Consider the following 20,353-nt stretch of genomic DNA (forward strand, 5'->3'; position numbering starts at 1 on the left):
GCGTTTTTCTAGTATCTGAAAGCGTTTTATAGTATCTGAGAGCGTTTTTTAGTACATTTGAAAACGCTTTAACGCTTTTTAGATTTCAGAGCACTTTTTAGGAATCTTTTAGTATCCGAGAGCGCTTTTCTAGTATCTGAGAGCGTATTTTAATTTACTTGGGGTCGTTTTTCTGCGTCTGAGAACGTTTTTTTATATTTTAGAGCTCTTTTTAGGAATCTTAGTATCTGAGAGCGTTTTTTAATTTCAAAGAAAACTTTGTTAGTATCTGAAAGCGTTTTCTAAAATTTGAAACCGTCTTTTCGTATCTAAGACCATTTTTTATTATATGAGTGCGTTTTTCTAATATTTGAAAGGGTTTTTTAGTATTTGGGGGCGTTTTATAGTATCTGAAAGCGTTTTTAATATATTTGAGAGCGCTTATTAGATTTCAGAGCACTTTTTAAGAATCTTAGGATCTGAAAGCGTTTTTAATTTCTGAGAACGCATTATTAGTATCTGAGTGCGTTCTTTAAAATTTGAAACAGTTTTTTCCTATCTGAGAGCGTTTTATAAATTCTGAGAGCCTTTTATAGAATCTGAGAACGTTTTATAGAATCTGAGAGCGTTTTATAGAATCTGAGAGCGTTTTATAGCATCTGAGAGCGTTTTATAGAATCTGAGAGCGTTTTATAGAATCTGAGAGCATTTAATAGCATTTGAGAGCGTTTTATAGAATCTGAGAGCGTTTTATAGAATCTGAGAGCGTTTTATAGAATCTGAGAGCATTTAATAGCATTTGAGAGCGTTTAATAGCATTTGAGAGCGTTTTATAGAATGTGAGAAAATTTTTTAGAATCTGAGAACGTTTTTTTGGTATATTTGAGAGCGATTTCCTGCATCTGAGAACGCTTTTTATCTTTCAGAGCTTTTTTTAAAAATCTTAGTATCTGAGAGCGTTTTTTAATAATTAAAAGCGTTTTTTAGTGTCTGAGAGCGTTTTGTAGTATCCGAGAGCTTTTTTTTAGTAACTGAGAGCATTTTTTAGTTCTTAAAGCGCTTTTCAGGAAATTTCTGCCAATTTGAAAATAAAAAACTCATTATTAAAACATTTACTTTATTTTTATAAAACGCTGTACTTAGAATATCCACTAACAACGAAGACAACAAAATAGATTTCAGATAAATGTATAAAAATAAAAACAAGTGTATAAACGTTCATCTGTACAATGATAGCGTTACATTTTTACTGGCACTGTTTTCTCATCCTATGAGTACATTTTACAAACATTGATTTTGGCATCTAGTCATGAAAAGGGGGAAAATAAGACAACGTCAACAAATGATCGAAAAAAAACCGCCCCTAGTGGCAAAATTTGCACTTTCGGACTACAGGCACTTTTTTGATCATTCAACCTTGGGTTGGGAAAGGAATGGTCCAGAAATGCCAGGAGATTAGCCACAATTAGAAAACTTGATATCCCTACCCCAACAAAATCCCTAAAAACATGCAAAACTAAAAAACAGTGTCCCAACCCCTTTCAGTCAAAACAACTAGCCAAGGATATGTAGAACTGGTCAGAGTCGCCTATGTGTTGCTACAGGTTCACATTTGGTGCACACAACACATTGACAGTCCTTTTATCCTTTGAGGATTGTTACAGTTACCCTGATTACACCACATCTAACAGTGAGCCCCCTTAATACTGGTGCGATTTGAGAAAATCCGTGTGATTATCAACGACGTTGGAAACGATGGGGTCCTCGATTTCCATGCCATTCAAGAGTTGCTCTCGAGTCAGCGACACCTCGTAACTGCTGTCTTTCGTCACGAAAACGACTTTCTGTCGCCGAGTCTGCAGCATGTTTCCTATAACCAACTGGACAAAAAAAGAAGTCTTTCTATTCCAAATTCAATTACTTTATGCTTGTATTTGTTCAGCGAGTCCCGCGCCTTCACAATCAAAATGCTTTCGTCCGTCTCCAGTTTGAAAGACACGACGAAAGCGTGCGGCACCCACAGACTCACCAAGGGGGCCAACAATTTGGGGACTAATTGGAGTTGAATTGTCGGCGCCCCCGCCCCCGACTGGATCTTATGAGTGGGCTACAATCAACCGAGTGTTAGTTTAGTCTACGTTACGACAGCCCCCACCATTTCACTCGAAGGAACGTAGAAATCCGAGACTGCAGCGGCGAGAAACAAGACAGCCCTCGTCTCAAACACCGCCAGGCACTCACAGGCAGCCCTCAGCAACCAGAAGTAGTCCGAGACAGTCGTGAAATTCACATACAAGACTCGGCCGCCTTCTTGGGCGTTCTTGTAGCTCGCCAGAATGGGGGCCAACACGTCGACACTGTCGGGTTTCACTACAAAACTGCGTTAGACGTGAAAGTGCGGCAGCCCCCTTACCTGTGATGGTGGTATTAGGCCCTTGGTCGTGCATTTCTAACATGTCCATGAGTTTCTGACCCCCGAAGTGTCTAGTGAAAGGCTCCAGCGACTTCAACCGGTGCATAAAAATGACGACGTAATCATGTTCGAGGAAATACTCGGCGGAGGCTGCGCCCCTCGTCCCCGCGCTGAAATTATCCACGAATCGCACCGTGTTGTGTTCGAGCGGGACTGTTGTGCCCCCTGACTGAAATGACAGTGAGACCTAACCTCACTTTTTCACTACGTACCGTGATGAGGACAATACGCTCGCCGGTTTTGTTGTGACGGGCGCAGAACTCTTTGAGGAGGATTCTATTGTCTTCGAAGTCGGTCGGGGGCAGGTGAGTGGCGTAGAATTCCTCCCAATGTGAGGCCATTGTCAGAAATGACAGGTGACAGGGGTCGGTAAAAACGGACTCTGTAGGGTCAAAGTCGGATTCGGGGGTCAAAGTCGGTTTGTATGGGTCCGAAGTCTCTCTCCACACTCTTGGGTGACTCTTCGGTGGTCATGACACCCTCCTCTACGTCCCTGCAACAATCGAAAGTTCGGTCGGTAATACAGATCGCTGCGCTGTCACTCTCCCAATGTTTGCAAACATTTGCCTCAGTTCGTGTCAAGCAGCGTCGTGGTGCACATCGTCGCGCCAAACTCGCGTTGGTTAAAAAAATTAAACTCCCCGGTGGTGACAGTGGTATAAATACGAAGTTTCACTACTTATAATTCTTATTTTCCAACCGGAATTCATGGTGGACTGATTGGAAATGTTACCAATGGGATTATTTTACCATATGAGGACCATGCTGGGTGTTGTGTGTGGTAAATGTTTGTTTACTCTTTCCCACATGTACCATTGTCATAACCGGATTCATAATCGCGGAAAAAATCTTCACGTAACACTTAAAAGTAAAAGTTATCGGCCTGTGAAGCAAAACGCCGAGATCTGTATTATTAATTAGCGAATGAAAGTGATTTTAAATGCAATAAAATGGGGGCAACAACCTCGCCGCATATTATTTCGGAGTTATGAAATTTAGGCCAACGGGAAAAACAGACCTGAAGGTGGAGAGGGCCGAAACCGCGAAACGTCGCGTATACAGAGTGGACTAGAAAGGGCGTCACCGCGCCAAACGCAGTCGCATCGTCGTTTTGGCGCGAATTTTAAACCTTGACGTCACGACCCTCCAATAGCACTGCAGGGCGCGGCCTTTCGACCTTCCCCGTCCTTGACTCTGATTGGCGGGCATGGCCACTTGATTGATAACTGTGGGAATTTCCTCAATTTTTGCGTCCGACAAAAAAAATATTCGAAACCCTGAAACGTCGCGTATACAGAGTGGACTAGAAAAAGCGTCACCGCCTCAAACGCAGTTGCATCGTCGTTTTTTCTATTATCTGAGAGCGTTTTATAGTATTTGAAAGCGGTTTTTAGTATATTCTACTGCCTTTTTGTGGTAAAAGTTTTTTTTTCTGAATAATACTTTATTTTACTTTTGCCTAGAAAATTTGTGTTAGTGTTTTGTTGTTGTTTTTATTACCACAAATAAAAATTTATTATTATTGTTTATTTATGTATTTATTTATTTATTTACTTGAGAGGGTTTTTCAGCGTCTCAAAGCGCTTTTTAGATTTCAGAACACTTTTAGTACCTGAGAGCGTTTCTTAATTTCTTAAACGCTTTTTAGTAAATGAGAGGGTTTTCTAAAACATGAAACCGTTTTTTAGTATCTAAAACCGTTTTTTACTCTATGAGAGCGTTTTTCTAGTATCTGAGAGCCTTTTATGGTATCTGAGAACGTTTTTTAGTATATTTGAGAGCGCTTTTGAGATTTCAGAGCATTTTTCTAAAATCTTAGTATTTGAGAGCATTTTTTAATTTCTGGAAAACTTTTTTCTAGTTTCTGAGAGCGTTTTTCTTGTATCTGAGAGCGTTGTTTGCCCCCCACGCAGTTATATCGTCGTTTCGACGCGAATTTCAAACCGTGACGTCACAACCCTCCAATAGCACAGCAGGGCGCGGCCTTTCGACCTTTCCCGTCCTTGACTCTGATTGGTGGACATGGCCACTTGATTGATGGTTGTGGGAATTTCCCCGTTTTTTGTGTCCGACAAAAGAAAATATTTTCCCGGTAACTCAATTAGAAGACACGGAAAGATCACGTGCGATAATCTCCCGGGAAAGCCCGCACCGGTCAGATTGAGTTTCCTCGCACGCGACGCTTTTAGAAAATTGTCAATCAAGTCTGAAGTTCGACTGTATCAATAATTCAGGTGAAAAGTGTCATCGACCACGACTTAGCCTTTCCACGTCATTACACAGTCTAATTGGACAAAGATCAATATTTGGACAGAGTCGCCCCCAATTACCGTCTACTGGGTGGCTCGACGAAGGTGCGTTTACGATAATCGCTTCAGATTGCAAATGTAATCTGTTGTGACATTCGGCGATGATTAAGGGAACTTCGATACATTGACGGGTTGGTCCCGAGGGAATCAACCAACCAGAATAACGGGATGGGATCGATTTGACAGATGACGCGGTGGAGACAAAGGAGGGGATTAAAATTTCACGGGGAAAATGACTCGCACTGTAGAAAAGTCGCGTTTTGACATACAGTCGAACTTCGGTGACGGGGAAAACATTAGCAGGAAAGCGGGCAATTAAGCGATTTCCAGCCTCAATTAAATGATCTTTTCAAATATTGACGTTGCAGCAATAATCGTCGAAAACTGTAACACCTACAGAGTGACAAATTTAGCCGGCTTGTTTACATTTCATTTCCACGGTCTCATCTCTATTGACATAAACTGTGAACGGAATTATTTTAAAAGCGGCGAAAATAAACAATCTCACAGAAAGCACTCGAGAAACAAAACCGGAGAGCTTTAATTAAAGGTTGCAGGAAAAAATACACCGAGTGTTCTAAATGCGGACATGTCGCCAGACACGTGCTGCCCGGTGGGTATTTTTAAACGCGCGGGCGACACTGTGATGGAATTGCGTCATATCCTATCGTTCCAAACACCCTGTACAGCAGCAGGATCCGTCAACACTAGTGTCCGTCCAAGCCCCAAAATCGTTATTAATTATCATGCTGTAAAAGTACATTATTACACGTATTTCATAAGGCGATTATTGTAGCACGAATGAATTGAATGAGTGCTGCAAGTCGTCTTATGACAAGAGTATAATACATATACGATTTTTTCTACTTTGCATTGTAAATAAATTTAAAAAATGCATTTGAAACAAATTATTTTTGATTAGGGATTTTTGACAAGTTCGGTTGGTGCCAGGGCCTACACCTGATTTCCCCCGATTTTCTTGTGATTTCGTCCTACCTCTCCTTATTTTCTTGTGATTTCGTTAAACTTCTCCTGATTTCCTTAAAATTACGTCTCATCTCTTCTTATTTTTTTGTGATTTCGTCGAACTTTCCCTGATTTCCTTATGATTTTGTCTCACCTCTCTTTATTTATTGGTGATTTCGTCTAAATTCTTCTTATTTTCTTGTGATTTTATCCAACTTTTCTTCATTTCCTTGTGATTTTCTAAAACTTCTCCTGATCTCATTGTATCTAAAATTTCGTCCAACCTCTCCTTATTATTTGTGATTTTGTTTTAATTCTCCTGATTTTCTTGTTATTTAGTCCAACTTCTCCTGATTTCCTTATGATTTCGTTTCAACTCTCCTTATTTCTTTGTGATTTCGTCCAACTTTTCTTTATTTCTTTGTGATTTTATGAAACTTCCCTTGATCTCATTGTACCTAAAATTTTGTTTAACCTCCCCTTATTTTTTGTATTTCGTCTAAATTGTCCTGATTTTCTTGTTATTTCGTCCAACTTCTCCTGATTTCTTTATGATTTCGTCTCACCTGTCCTTATTTCTTGATGATTTCGTCTAAATTCTCCTTATTTCCTTGTGATTTCGTCCAACTTTTCTTTATTTTCTTGTGATTTTATGAAACTTTCTCTGATCCCATTGTGCCTATAATTTCGTCCAACCTCTCCTTATTTTCTGTGTTTTGGTCTAAATTCTCCTGATTTTCTTGTTATTTCGTCCAACTTCCCCTTATTTTCTTGTGATTTCGTAAAACTTCTTCTGATTCCCTTATGATTTCGTCTCACCTCTCCTTATTTCTTTGTGAATTCGTCTAAATTCCCCTTACTTCCTTGTGATTTCGTCCAACTTTCCTTTATTTTCTTGTGATTTTATAAAACTTCCTTTGATCTCATTGTACCTATAATTTCGTCCAACCTTTCTTTATTTTTTGTGATTTTATCTAAATTCCTTTTATTTCTTTGTGATTTCGTAAAACTTCCCCTGATCTCATTATGATTTCGTTCGACCTCTCTTTATTTTTTGTGATTTTGTCTAAATTTTCCTGATTTTCTTGTTATTTTGTCTAACTTTCCCTCATTTCCTTGTGATTTCGTAAAACTTCTCCTAATCTTATTGCGATTTCGTCCAACCTTCCCTTATGTTCTTGTGTTTTCGTCTAACTTCTTCTGATTTCTATACGATTTCGTTGAAATTTCTCAGATTTTTTTTTTATTTTGGCCAACTTCCTCTTATTTCCTTGTAATTTTGTAAAACTTTCCCTGACTTTGTTGTGATTTCGTGCAACTTCTCCTATTTCCTTGTAATTTTGTTGTTTTTCAAAAATCAAAATCGAGAAATTGAAAAAAAAACATGAAAATGATATAAAAATGGGATATTTAATACTTTCTAAAAATAGCTTTAATCCAAGTAAGATTTATGACAATTGCTTCTGAACCGCAAACTGGCCCTTATGTGAATTATTAAAGAATTATTATTATTATTAAGAATTATTAAATATTCGTAGTTTTTTGGGTTTATAGCAGATATGGTTTATGTATAAAAAAATGTTATAGCTTCATAATTAATAGCGATTTAGGGCCGGGACACTAGTGTTGGCGGACCCTGTATAGTGTGTGTAATTTCATCAGTTCCGGTATAAATCGGACATAAGGCGCGTTTGTTTGTGCTGTCGTAAACTTGACCGTTACGGTGTCAATAAAATTCCTGCTGCCCTCAATGGAGATGCTTAATTCACGACATGACGCGAGAAAGTGCGATTCGTTGCAGTTTCTCCACTGTTAAAATTCCTGCTGGAGGAAATTCGGGTTCATTGCACAGGTTGATGAAAGTGGTGCAGTGAAAGAAAATCCCGCTACGGCCAATTGAATTCCTGCTGGAATAAAAATTGCGTAACCAAGAAAAACTTGTATAGCTCTCAGCAGGATGTTTAGAAATCTAAATAATTATTGCGGTTCTGCTGCGTCATTAATGAGTTGGATTTAAAAATTCCTGCAGCGGAGGAGGAGACGTCTGTCCTAATAAAATCGGACGGTAATGGCCCAATTTGGATAAAGCAAAGCTATTATTGTCGGGGAAACAGAAAAGTTATCGCAGGAATGTCGCAGGAAATTAATCCCGCGACGCAGGACAGTTACAAGAGAGTTTCGTAGTAGCGACATTCATTTCTACTCGCGTTTTCCATTCTTTTTGTTGTTCGGGTAATCAACGATGTGTAGCAGGAAAACGCTTATCATTCCTGCGGCAATTTCTGTAATTATCGCTGTACTTTTACCGAATCTTAGTTTGTCTTTTGTCCCTTCACGTTGTTAGCAATTATAACGAAATTATTCCTGCTCCGCAGGATTTCCATCACGTCCCAAAACCGCGCAGTAATAGGCGGCTGCGACAATAAAATCGCATGTTAATTACCGAACTTGGATCAACTAAAGCGATTACGTCGACATGACAGGAAACTTCAATACCGATAGTCCAGCAGGAATTTAATATTGTGCTCTTTTCAGGCAGGGGGGCATAGCGATGCTCCTGCAAGCCGTCCCCAACGACTCGGGGGCGCCGCCCCCGGACGACTCCAAGCCGGAGACTGATGGGACGGCCACCCACATCCTGGACTACGCTCCGGCGCCTGGATGGACCGTTCACGTGACCAACGAGGGCCGCCTGTACTACTGCAAGTAAGTGGCGGCATTAAAGTGTCAGGAATTTCAATTTTCTGAGATTTGACTGTAGTTTGACTGATTGGTATATTGTACGTCCGCTTGTCGAGGTTCGACTGTACTTTTTTTCACATTCGGGCAATTTAGTTCGCCCCATTGTCCCGAAACTCGCGTTTTCTGTCTGGAAGAAATATGAATCTCTCCACACATCCGGGGAAACGATTCCGGACGCGTGATTCGAAACAACCCTAATGGATTAACTCTTACAAAAGTGAACGTGACAGATGAACAAACGGGGAAGAACAATGTCGCCCCCGAAAAGGAAAAATCCCTTTGCAGGAAATCGTGAACTGTTTTGATTTATTGCAGGATTAAAGATGGCCCAGAATGAAAGCTTTCAGAGCGATGAAATTCCACGTAAATTTTCGTTTGACTGTTGAATATCACTTTGTATTTTCCGACGAAGCACCTGTCAAAGCTTTAATGAAGTTTAGGGTTCATGTCGTTCCCGTTTTAGCCCTTTGATCAGCGAAGGGTTGATCAGTGTATGTGTGACCAGAGCGGTAGAAATTAGGGCGAGAAAATTGCTCGGAAAATTCGCATTTTCTTCTTAACAGAATTGATTTGATGCGTATCCTCGACAACCACAGCCAACTGTAATCGCAATTAATTTAAATTGATGACGAACACTTGAACTAAACTGTGTCCATTAAATTTCCTGCCGCCATCCATCCTCCAAACTGTGCCTAATTCCGATTCGCTATCGTCGCAGTGATAATGATCCGTCATTTTCGACCCTCGGGATGAAAATCATATTCGCGTTTTTGACTTTACCCCTTTTCTCGTCGGAATTTATACATTCGATTTCAAATAAATGCGATTCGTCGGAGAGTGGAAAATCGAATAGACGAGAAAACTGCCTTTAGTTTCATCCCTTTTTATTGGGGGGTTTGTTTTATGTAGGGTAGGTCGGCCCGTTTCGAGAAAGTAGTGTTTTATGTGTGTTTAAACAGAGGAGCGATTTGGAGTTTTAGGGGTGGAAAATGGTGGAGGCGCCAGGAGAATTTTTAAATGAACTGTTCTAGTTGTCGTGAAAAATTGGATTTTTAGGCAAAAAATGCGAGAAAAACGATAGTGAAAACCGCATCGTTTTATCTGTCGTAGTTCCGGAGATATCGAACACAAAAAGTTTCGGAGCTTCAAAATTTGTACCCTCTGGCGACAATCGAAAATTTCAAACGCTTCTAATTTGGTTTTTTGTTGGCGTACGTTGGACATTCGCGCAGTTTTGGATTCTCCGTGAGATTTTGCGTTAAATAAGCACTAATGACGTGAAGTTTCTTCAAAAATAAACGAGATATTGACCGAATTAGAGATTTTTAGAGGTTTTTTTTGGAGACATTTTTAACGATTTTTTTCGGTGCGAAAACGGAGTTTACTGTTCTTAAATTGTATATGAATCGAAAGAGCAGCTTGAGATCTGTCAACTGGCCAAATTTCAGAACGATAGGTCAAATAGTTTACGAGTTGCGGTCAAAAAACACAAAATTGAAAATTTTTTATCAATTGAGTCGGATTTTTTTTTTTGCGAAAAAATTGATTATCGAATTTTGGATATTTGACGGTGAATTCAAAAGGAGAAAAGCGCGAGAAAAATGATGGCGCTAACCGTTTCTTGTTATCTGTTGTAATTTCGAAAATATCGAGCAATAAAGATCTGAAAAATAAAAATTAACTTTCCAAAACTTTGTCATAATTTAGTTATTTGTTGTATATAAATTTTGAGACCGGATTTAGAATCTGCGCAAAATTCTGCGTGAAATGAGCCCAAATAACAAAAGTTTGCTCTAAAAATAGTCGTGAATTTTATTCAAAAAATTTAAATTTTTGACTGTCGGCAATTCAAAGAACGAATTCTTAACTAGAAACACATGAGAAAAACGGTTTGGAAAAGGGTTTTTTACATTCCCCTTAATTCCGGAAATATTCAGCAAAATAATTTTCGAACTTTCAAAATTTTGACTCTTTGGCAACAACCCAAAAATTCAACCGGCGATAACTTTAAAAATTTGTTTAGTTTTGGATTCTGTGTGAAATTTTGTGTTAAATTAGCCCAAACAACTTGAGTTTGCCTTATAAATAAACGAGACATCGATCAAAATTTGTTTGCAAGGGTTTTTTTTGGTGTAATATTCAATAATATTTTTCAGTGCGAAACCGACGTTTGATGTTCTTAATTTATATTTCAATTGAAAGAGCAGCTACAGATCTATTAACTTGCCAAATTTTAGATAGGTAGGTCAACGAGTATACGGGTGGTAGTCAAAAATCTAAAAATAAAAAAAATATATCGATTGAGTCGGATTTTTTTTTTGCGAAAAATTTTAGCATCGAATTTTGTGTATCTGAGAGCGGATTTCAGCAAAAACGGCGCGAGAAAAACGATGTCGTAATTCGTTTTTTTCTATCTGTCGTAGTTGTGAATATTGAGCATTTAACATTTTAAAAATGAAAATTTCCTATCCGAAATTTTAATTGGCTAAAACTCGTTTATTTTTTGTCATATTTGGTTTTTGAGCCAAGATTTAGAATCTACGTGAAATTCTGCGTAAAATGAGTCTTAATAGCGTAAGTTTGGTCCAAAAATAAGCGAGAAATCGACTGAAGTAAGTAGACTTGGGTTTAGCGAAAAAAAATTCCAAAAAAATAAAATTTTTATTTTCGGGCAATGTAACAACGGTTCTTCGCAAACAAAATGCGAGAAAAACGATGGCGAAAACCACATCTCCATATCTGTCGTAGTTTCCGAGATATCGAGCACCGACATTTCCGAACCCTCAAAATTTTTCCGCCCTCGCGACATCAACTTTAATCGCCGATAACTCAGTTATTTGTAGACGTACGGTAAAATTTAGCACAGTTTTGGATTCAGCGCGAAATTCTGCATGAAACGAGCCCTAATAACTTATTTTTGCGTCACAAATAAGCGAGATATTGACCGCGAAACATTCTTCAATTCCTTCAGAAACTGCGTAGATTATTGCTACTTACAAAGGAAATATCCTCCAGCTCCCGTGCGCAATTTACGTCTTCCTCGACTGTTTACACCTCTTGGAGATCAATCGCCGCAAAAACAAACCAATTTTAGCCCTCTGATGAGGTTTTGGTAGTTTTTAACGGTTGTGATGCGCCGGAGCGTTATCATGCGTGAAATATTCCCACTTCCTTATCACAAAACTTGCAATTTAATTAAGAACTTTGCCGTTCGAAACCTCCAAACTTAACGAACTGCAGAATAATTCATGCAGGAATGTAACAAAAGCGAATCTTACGTTACGTTACATAACAAACTTTCACAAGATGCGCAAAGTACAGAAAATCCGGCGACCGTGTCTCTAGTTTTCTCTTTTTTTTTCCGTCATCATTCTTAAGCGGATCCAATTTCGGCCGAGATCTAATTACAGAAATTTCGTTTAAAAACAATTTGTCGTAGTTTCTTTGTTGTGTCTGCGTGGTTTAATTGTTTGTGAAAGTTTTTTCAAACCGCAAATTGAGAGAGTCAATATAAGAGTGTCATTGGCTCTGTTTTGTTCGCTGGTAATTTAATCAGCAGCGGGCGCAGTTTCAACTTCTCAAGATTAAACGTCGAGAAACATTTTAATGTATTAATCACAAAAGTTGGTAATAAACACCCTCCGGACTCTTCCTCTTAATTAGATTGTTTCGTTGTTTTGTGACTTTCGATTTGCCAAAGTTTACACGAAACTCGCAGCTGTTGTCTGTGGTAATTTTGTTTGGCGAAGAGCGCAGATTTAGAGACGCGGAGATAATTATAATGCGAGAGGAGCCAAGCAGGAAAAACCAGCAGGAATTGGAATAGACACCGAAGGAAATTTCCACCCATAAACTCACCTCACTAGGACGATTTTTCTACATGCAGCAGGAAACTGCAGGAACTGGGCTGTATACTAAGCAGGAATTGAAATAAAAAATTGCGGCTCTACGACCTCGCATTTATTAAAATCCTCCACCTTCTTCTTCTTCATCCTTTTCAGATTAAAACATCATCACCATCAAATCGCCCTTCCGACCCTCGGAATCCCTTCTTTCAGCACCTCTGCAGATTACACAAATAAATTACTTAGACAAAAGGTCCGAGGATTTGTAGTGCGGCGTCGCGTTTTATTAAATCGGGACGGAAATGAAAACGCCGAAATAATCGTCGACATCTGTTATCGATCCGGGAGGAATTTTTCAATAATTCACGGAGGTTGCGAGGAAAAATTCCCCATTCCTCATTATCGCGTGATTGTCGAAAGCTCGCTCGGTGTTTAGCTTTAACCTGCTTTAATGTCTACATGAAATTAGCGGCTAAATATTTATCACTTCACTCAACGCATTAGCGCGTTCCGGTTGGCTAAATTTATTACTTTGTTCCGGTAGTAACTAAAAATTGATCTTTCGCGGAAATGTCGCGCTGGATGTGACATTAAGGAGTAGTGGCGCCTTTCGCTCTTTCCAGCAGGAATTCATACAAGTTACAGGAATCTATCTAGAGTGCAGCGGGAATTGGATAGTAATTGTTCGCTTTACGTTAAAATCAGTACTTCTAGCAGGAATTTGATTAGAGCAGCAGGAACTGCTCGCTCTTTCCAGCAGGAATGCAACTAGAGTACAGCAACAATTAGTTGCTCTTTTGCAAGAACAGGATATTAACTGTACTGCAGGAATTTATTCAATTTATAGGACGACTTTCGAAAAAGTGCAGGAATGAAGTGTGGAAATTTTCTTTTTAATTTTTGTCCAGGAATTGCTTGAAATGTTAGAATTGATTTTGCACTTCTCAGGAATTGATTCGAGTAGCCGGAATTTATTTAGAGTAGCAGGAATTGGGTCGCACCTCTGCAAAAATAGGATAATAATCCAACTAAAAAAATTGAACGTCTAGCAGTACCGTGCAGCTACTTAGCAGGAATTAATTCAAAATACAGCGTAAATTGATTTGCAGCTCTGCAAAAATGGGATGGTTGGTCCTATTTAAAAAAAATCTTTAGCAGGAATTTATTTATAGTTGCACCCCCAATTGAGTGTGCGCATTTTTGCCCTAAGCTTTGAAAACATTTTCTGCTTGTCCCAGCAGGAATTGATCCAGCTAGTAGGAATTCATTTAGACTATAGAAGGAATTCTGTTGTACTTTTACAATATCAGTAAAATCAGTAATATAAATAATAGTAATATCAGTATCATAGTAAATCGTACTCTTAGCAGGAGTTCATTAAATTCATAGTTCGAAAATAGATGCAGCAGGAATTGTTTGAATAGAAATTGATTTCGCGCTTCTCAGGAATTGATTCAAGTAGCAGGAATTTATCCAGAGGACACCAGGAATGACACCAGGAATTGAGCAGATACTTTGCAAGACCTAGATAGCAATTGTTATAGCAGGAATTCGGTCGAACTCTCAACAGGAATTTATTTAATTCATCGGTGCACATTTAAAAAGGTACGGCAGGAATTGAGTGTGTAATTTCTTCCGAAATTTTTTGCTTATCCCAGGAATTTATAGAACTTTTTAGAATTTTTAGAACGCCAAAGCAGTGAGAAATTTGTGTTCTTTCTAGCATAGCAGGCTTTTTTATTCAATCAGCAGGAATGCAAAAATAGGATAGTTACTGCTAGCTCCAACTTAAAAAAAATCGAACGCCTAGCAGGAACGTGGTCCTAGATGCAGGAATTTAATCTGAGTCGCACCTTTCGAAAAAAGTTCTTACATACAGGTGGTGCAGCAGAAATTGGGCGTGAGAATTGATCTAATTAGCAGGAATTCATCCAGAATAATAGACAACAGAAGAAAAATCAAGTTGCCCTAATTTAAAAAACTCTTATCAGGTATGCAGTCAAAGCAGCAGGAATTTACTTTAATTACACCCTAGCAGCTTAGCAGGAATTGAGTGTGTAAATTTTTGCCCTAACTTTTAAAAACACTTTTTACTTGTCCTAGCAGGAAATTATCCAACTAGCAGGAATTGAAATTAAGCTTCAAAATTGATTGAAATATTGAATTGATTCAAGTAGCAGGAATTGACTAGCAGCTCTGCAAGAATTGGATAGTCACTGCTTACTTCATCTTAAAATTTAATAGTACTTTTAGCAGGAATTTCGACGAAGCAGCGAGAACCAGCGAGAACTTTGTGGTCTTGCTAGTAGGATTTTAGATCTAATTAATTAGCAGGAATTTATTCGGAATATAGCATGGTCGCATCTCTGCAAAAATAGGATAAAACTACTCGCACCAACTTAAAAAAAAATCGAACGCCTAGCAGGAGGGTGGTCGAAGCAGCAGGAATGTATTCATAGTTGTGTCCCTCGAAAAAAATCTAACATACTGGTGCAGCAGGAATTTAATGCGGAAATTTATTTCTACCTCAACTTTCGAAATATTTTTCTCTTTTTTTAGCAAGAATGGAAGAAAAACTGCTTTAACTTTCAAAAAATCGAGTTTTTACGGGCAATTTGGGCAAAGCAGCAGGAATTTATTCAGACGAAAAATTGGGTTGTAGGAATTGATGCAATTAGCAGGAATTGTAGCATGAATTTAGTGCACCGCTAAAAAAATCTAAACAGGAATGCGTCTGCAGTGGTAGGAATTTATTCATAGTTGCACCCCCTTGAAAAATTCCGGCATGCAGGTGCGGCGGGAATAGAGTGTGTAAATTTCCGCCCCAACCTTTGGAAAGACTTTTCGCTCCCCCAGCAGGAATCTATTCATAGTTTCGCCCCCTCAAAATAAATCTCAGCGCTCGGTTTCCGAGGTGAAAAATCGCGGATAACATCTTCGGCTTCGATCTCCGCATCGGCGCTGAATAATACAAGAAGAATCAAAAGAGTAATATCCTAATGGCGTTGTAAATCGAACACCTTGTATAGTGAATTATTGATGCTCGAGGGGGACGTCGTTTCGACAATGCTCTGAAAATAGTTCCGAATTGTCTTCAAGTTGGGCGTCGTGACGTCCGTCGCCGTCGTTTGCATTATTCAACGGGGAACATAATCTTTGATCTGCGGGAAACGGGAAAAATGAATTGGGATAAAGAAAGCGGGGAGTATACAGGATGATTCTAAAATACTTGAATTTCCCAGCAGGAATTGCCTCTTACTAAAACCTCGAGTTATTACAATCCTGCACAACCCCTCCCGCAGCCACTCTCGACACTTTTCCACCCCCTCGCAAAATCGATACATTTTCCTTCCCTTGCTGACACAAACCGGCATTTAATTTTAATCATCCCCGTTGATGGCAACTTTATTAGCGAAATGCGAAAGGGTGGTTTCCCGAAACAGATCGTTTCTCGTATTTATCCGATGTCGCCATCTTCGATTCAAGAGATTGATAGTCATTAGATGAACCCCCAAATCCCACCCCTTGTGATAAGGGTGAGTGGATTCGTGGCGTGTCAGGTGAGTCTTTTTACTCTCCAAAAGACATTTGTTACTCGCCGGTGTCACGTTCACGAGATTCATTGACTCCGAGGGGTGGAAATTTCCCAGTCTAGAGGGTGGTTTGTAATTTCTTGTCGCGCTAAAAATAACTAAAAATAAACAATTCCCGCAGGAATTGCACAAAAACTTATATGAACTATCGAAGTCACGAACGGGTTATTTGAATTCCTGCTGAGAACCGCGTCGTTTTTCACTGAAACGTACGTGGAATAAAGTCGAATCCTGCTTAGTATAAAATACAACTAAATTGTGACGAGGACATCGTTCCTGCTGGAATACAAATTCCGTCAAAAAGCGCGCTCGCGGCGATGCGCTTTATTTCGCTTTTTGCAGGAATCGGATAATCGCAGGACAACTCTTAAAATCCGAAACTTTAGTCCCACGGGATCTCCTCCCGTAAATAATGCGAAAATCCTGGACCAATTACCAATTCTCCACAAGTGTAACGTCATTTGATCGTGACGGATGATAGATGCAGTAGCGGCGTTCCTGTTGTTCCTGAGGGACGCCAGGACAATGCTCGGGAGTGACGCAAAGGGATTGTTCGGAACATCCCGTCCGTTCTATAATTGTCTACCTGGAAAGTTGGAGGTTAGGAACGACACTCGAGGGGGTCCTCAGGAGTGGTTACATCAATGTCGGTAGGACTTCGCAGGATTCCTGCCGAACAGTAAAAAAAAATTTGTCTCGAAAATTTATTTGGATTAAATAGAAACAATCATCGAACTTGTAGCAGGAATGTGGTTGCAGCAGCAGGAATTTATTCACAGTTGCACTACCAGAAAAAGATCTCCGATACAGGCGCTGCAGGATTTGAGTGTCTTTTAAAACATTTTTTCGCTCTTTTGGGCAGGTAGCAGGAATTTATTCGTAGCAGGAATTTATTCGCAGCAAGAATTTGGTAGTAACTGACCGCTTCAACTTAAAAAATTCGAATTCGTAGCAGAAATGTGGTCACAGCAGCAGAATAAAGTTTGCAGGATTCCTGCTAACAAATATTTGTCCCGTAAATGTATTTGGATTAAATAAAAACAATAATCAAAGTCGTAGCAGGAATGTGGTTACAACAGCAGGCATTTATTAGGAGTTGCACTTTCAGAACAAAAATTCACAGCAGGATTTTGTGTGGAAATTTCCGTCTTGGTATATTTGCTTTTTCCAGCAAGAATTTATCTAGGCAGCAGGAATTATTTATTCGGGTTGTAGCAGGAATTGTGTCTCCAAAAACTGCCCGTTTTAACTTAAAAAATTCGAATTTGTAGCAGGAATGTGGTAGATGTGGTCGCAGAAACAACAGAAAGGAGTTTGCTGGATTCCTGCTGAAAAGTAAACAGAATTGTCCCGAAAATGTATTTGGATTTACCAGAAACAATAAACGAACTAGTAGCAGTAATGTGGTTGCTGCAGCAGGAATTTACAGGAATTTATTGAGAGTTGCACTACCAGAAAAGAAAAATTAAAAATTTCACGGCAGGATTTTATTGTGGAAATTTCCGTTTCGGTCTTTTTGCTCTTTCCAACAGGAATTTATGCGGCAGGAATTGAGTCATGTCTGCAAAACTGGGTAGCAACTGCCTGCTTCTGAAAACTAAAAAAATCGTAGCAGGAATATGCTCGCAGGAGCAGCAGGATTGCAGAAAATAAAACAAACATTTCCGAAAGTTGAACTCCTGGAGTAGTATTAGCAGGAATACGCGTGGAGAACGATTCCTGCGGCAACAAAAGGAAAATCGGAAATTCTTTTTCACGTCTGAGGGATGATCGCCCTTAGAATTATGTCTTTCTTCCGATAGGGGTGTCTAAATAGCATCCAATAAATAATACCCTATCTCCCCATTATTTCGCCCTGATGGTCGCCGCAAGAACCGGACAATATACATCCTCGCTCAACAGGAAGGAAATTGTACTTTATCGCCCAACTTTGCGCACTAAAAATCCCCAGATTCTCCTGACTAATTAAGCGAGGGGATGAACGTCCTTTAAAGGGGAGAGGATCGTAAAATCAGCAGTTGTAGGTCAAGGCGGCGTCGATAAAAGTAGATGAGGACGTTTCAATATTTAATTGGAGGGGTGGCAACTGTGGGAACTTTTTCGTGTCAAGAACAATGAATCGTGACGTCACACGTGCCATCACGTCTTGTTCCGGTATGTACGAACTGAATAACGGTAAGTCGCAGGAGGCCATGAAGGTGTCACTTCTATCATATTGACACACTCTCGAATTGTGCAGGTTCCACTTTCTCGTCCATTTTTCTAATTTTTAACAATTCCTGCTGAATAGAGCCGGTTTCAATATCTGTCTGCAGCAGACAGCCTGCAAATTCCTGCGATGGGAAATCAATGCAGGAACTCTCCCAACTCTAATCCCCCCAGATCTCAACATGAATTTATGTTTTAATTAATTAATTAAGTTTGGGGCACGCAGTATTAAAGTTGCGTACGCGATTTTTTCGCCGATTTTTATTTCGACTTGGCGGCGGAGAATTATTTATAATTTGAATTCCCAGCGGGTATGGAGTGGTTCTCATCTTTGGAAACACTTTTTGTTTTTCCCAGCAGGAATTGATTCAAGTAACAGGAATATATTCAGTATTTAGCTGGAATTGACTCGCACCTCTGGAAGAATGGGCTAGCAACTGCTCGCTTAAATTAAAAAATATCAAACTCGTAGCAAGAATGTTGTCGAAGCAGCAGGAATTTATTCATAGTTGCAGCTTCCGGAAAAATCTCAACATGCAGGTGCAACAGGAATCAATTGTGCAATTACCGTCATTACATATAAGACTTATTATTTTTTCCAGCAGGAAATGACCTAGTTTAGGTGGCAGGAATTTTTTTAGATTAGCCTCAAAAAATAAAGAAATGAGTCGTACGTCTGCAAGAATAGGAAAGTAACTGCTCAACTTAAAAAAATTGAACCACTAGTAGGAATGTGATAGCAAGGGAAATTTTCATCTCGACTTTTGAAAACACTTTTTGTTTTTCCCAGCAGGAATTGATCTAACCTGCAGGAATTTATTTATATTAGACAGAATGAGTTTGAGTCGTCCTCTGCAACTATAGGATAGTAACTCCTCGCCCCAAATAAAAAAAATCGAACTCGTAGCAGGAATGTGGTCGCACCAGCAGGAATTTATTAATAGTAGCACCCCCGTAAAAAACCCATCATACAGGTGTAGCAGGAATTGAGTGTAAAATTTTCCTCCCCTACTTTTGAAAACACTTTTTTCGTCCCAGCAGGAATAGATAATTGATTCAACTAGCAGGAATTTATAGGCGATGAGAAATCAACGCTGGAGCTCTAATCTCCGCAGATCTCAACACGAATTAATGTTTTAATTAGTTAATTAAATTTGAAGCACGCAGGATTTGAGTTGTGTACACAACTTTTTCGCCGGTTTTAATTTCGACATGGCGGCGGGGAATTATTTACAATTCGAGCATCTTGTCGAATAAAATCTCATATTATGTATTCAGAGCACGCTTTAATAAAACCATAAGGCTGTGACGGATATTAAATTGGAAAATAGGCGGCTCTGGGGATAAAGTCGACCACACACGGCCGCTCATTTACCATCGACAAACTCGTTAAAATTTTCCAGACATAAATTAACGGGAAAGTTTCGATTAAGACCCTAAAACTTGTCCTTTTATGACGACAAACTTTCAAAATTGGGTAATAAACGTTATCCATTAAAACTTTTAGGTTAGGAGATGGGTTTCTTAATTTAACTTCCAAGGCTGGATCGGCCGCTCGTTCATATTTAAAGACGCAGAGTTGTATCAAGATTTCAGGGGCGGACGTGCGAGAGGAGTGCCCAAATCGCGACCAAATTCCTGCTGACCATACACGCGCAGGAATTTGGCGCGGAAACGACCCACTTCCCGCGGAGAATGCGAAAAATTCTTCTTCAATCCAATTCCGGGTAATTGAGTGTTGTCTAGTTGCAGCAGGAATTGCGTAACTACCAGAAATTACGATTCCTGAGATAATCGAACATTGTTTAGCAGTTAGCAGGAGTCTGTATATACTTTCTGGGAATGTATCAATTCCTGCTGCTTTAGGTGAATATCCCGCGGCCCGCTTAATTTTTCTACAGCAGGAACTAGCAAAAATTCCGATTTCTGAGAAAACCAAACATTTGTTTAGCAGTAAACAGGAAACTCTACCTATTCAGCAGGAGTACATAAGTTTCTGCTGCTGTACAATTTCTTGGAAAACCAACCGAACATTGTTTAGCAGTAAGCAGGGCTCTCTGTAAATTTTTAGCAGGAATATATCAATTCCTGCCGCTTGATTTTCCCCTAGTAAGAATTAGCAAAAATTGATCCCATTTCGCGTTCTTTCAGAGTGAATTTAGCGCCGCTTCACTTCTCCACTTTATCGATAATGCGGTTGAAATTTCAAAGAAAATCTCGGCAAAAATAACGTATGAA

General features: G+C 39.4%; 2 protein-coding genes across 4 annotated transcripts in view; one reads left to right on the forward strand and one right to left on the reverse strand.

Moving 5' to 3' along the window:
• Positions 1–1,079: 1,079 nt before the first annotated feature.
• On the reverse strand, positions 1,080–2,893 carry Ppcs (phosphopantothenoylcysteine synthetase). Its single transcript, XM_088035186.1, has 5 exons — positions 2,665–2,893; positions 2,393–2,621; positions 2,135–2,349; positions 1,901–2,086; positions 1,080–1,859 (listed from the first exon to the last, which is right to left on the reverse strand). Exons 1-5 carry the CDS (start codon positions 2,791–2,793, stop codon positions 1,680–1,682), a joined length of 939 nt encoding a protein of 312 aa, XP_087891312.1. The 5' UTR covers positions 2,794–2,893; the 3' UTR covers positions 1,080–1,679.
• A 145-nt stretch (positions 2,894–3,038) lies between these two features.
• The window catches only part of LOC148175998 (uncharacterized), a 33,839-nt gene continuing 16,524 nt past the window's right edge, over positions 3,039–20,353 (forward strand). For all 3 annotated transcript variants that reach the window (XM_088035182.1, XM_088035183.1, XM_088035184.1), the window contains exons 1-2: positions 3,039–3,233; positions 8,263–8,433. In XM_088035182.1, the coding sequence (XP_087891308.1) occupies positions 8,279–8,433 (155 nt within the window). In that variant the 5' untranslated portion in view covers positions 3,039–3,233; positions 8,263–8,278. The remainder of the gene's footprint in view (positions 3,234–8,262; positions 8,434–20,353) is intronic.

This window comes from Gnatocerus cornutus, chromosome 4, assembly GCF_029298725.1.
Source record: "Gnatocerus cornutus isolate USDA-ARS CGAHR chromosome 4, icGnaCorn1.1, whole genome shotgun sequence".
NCBI lineage: Eukaryota > Metazoa > Arthropoda > Insecta > Coleoptera > Tenebrionidae > Gnatocerus > Gnatocerus cornutus.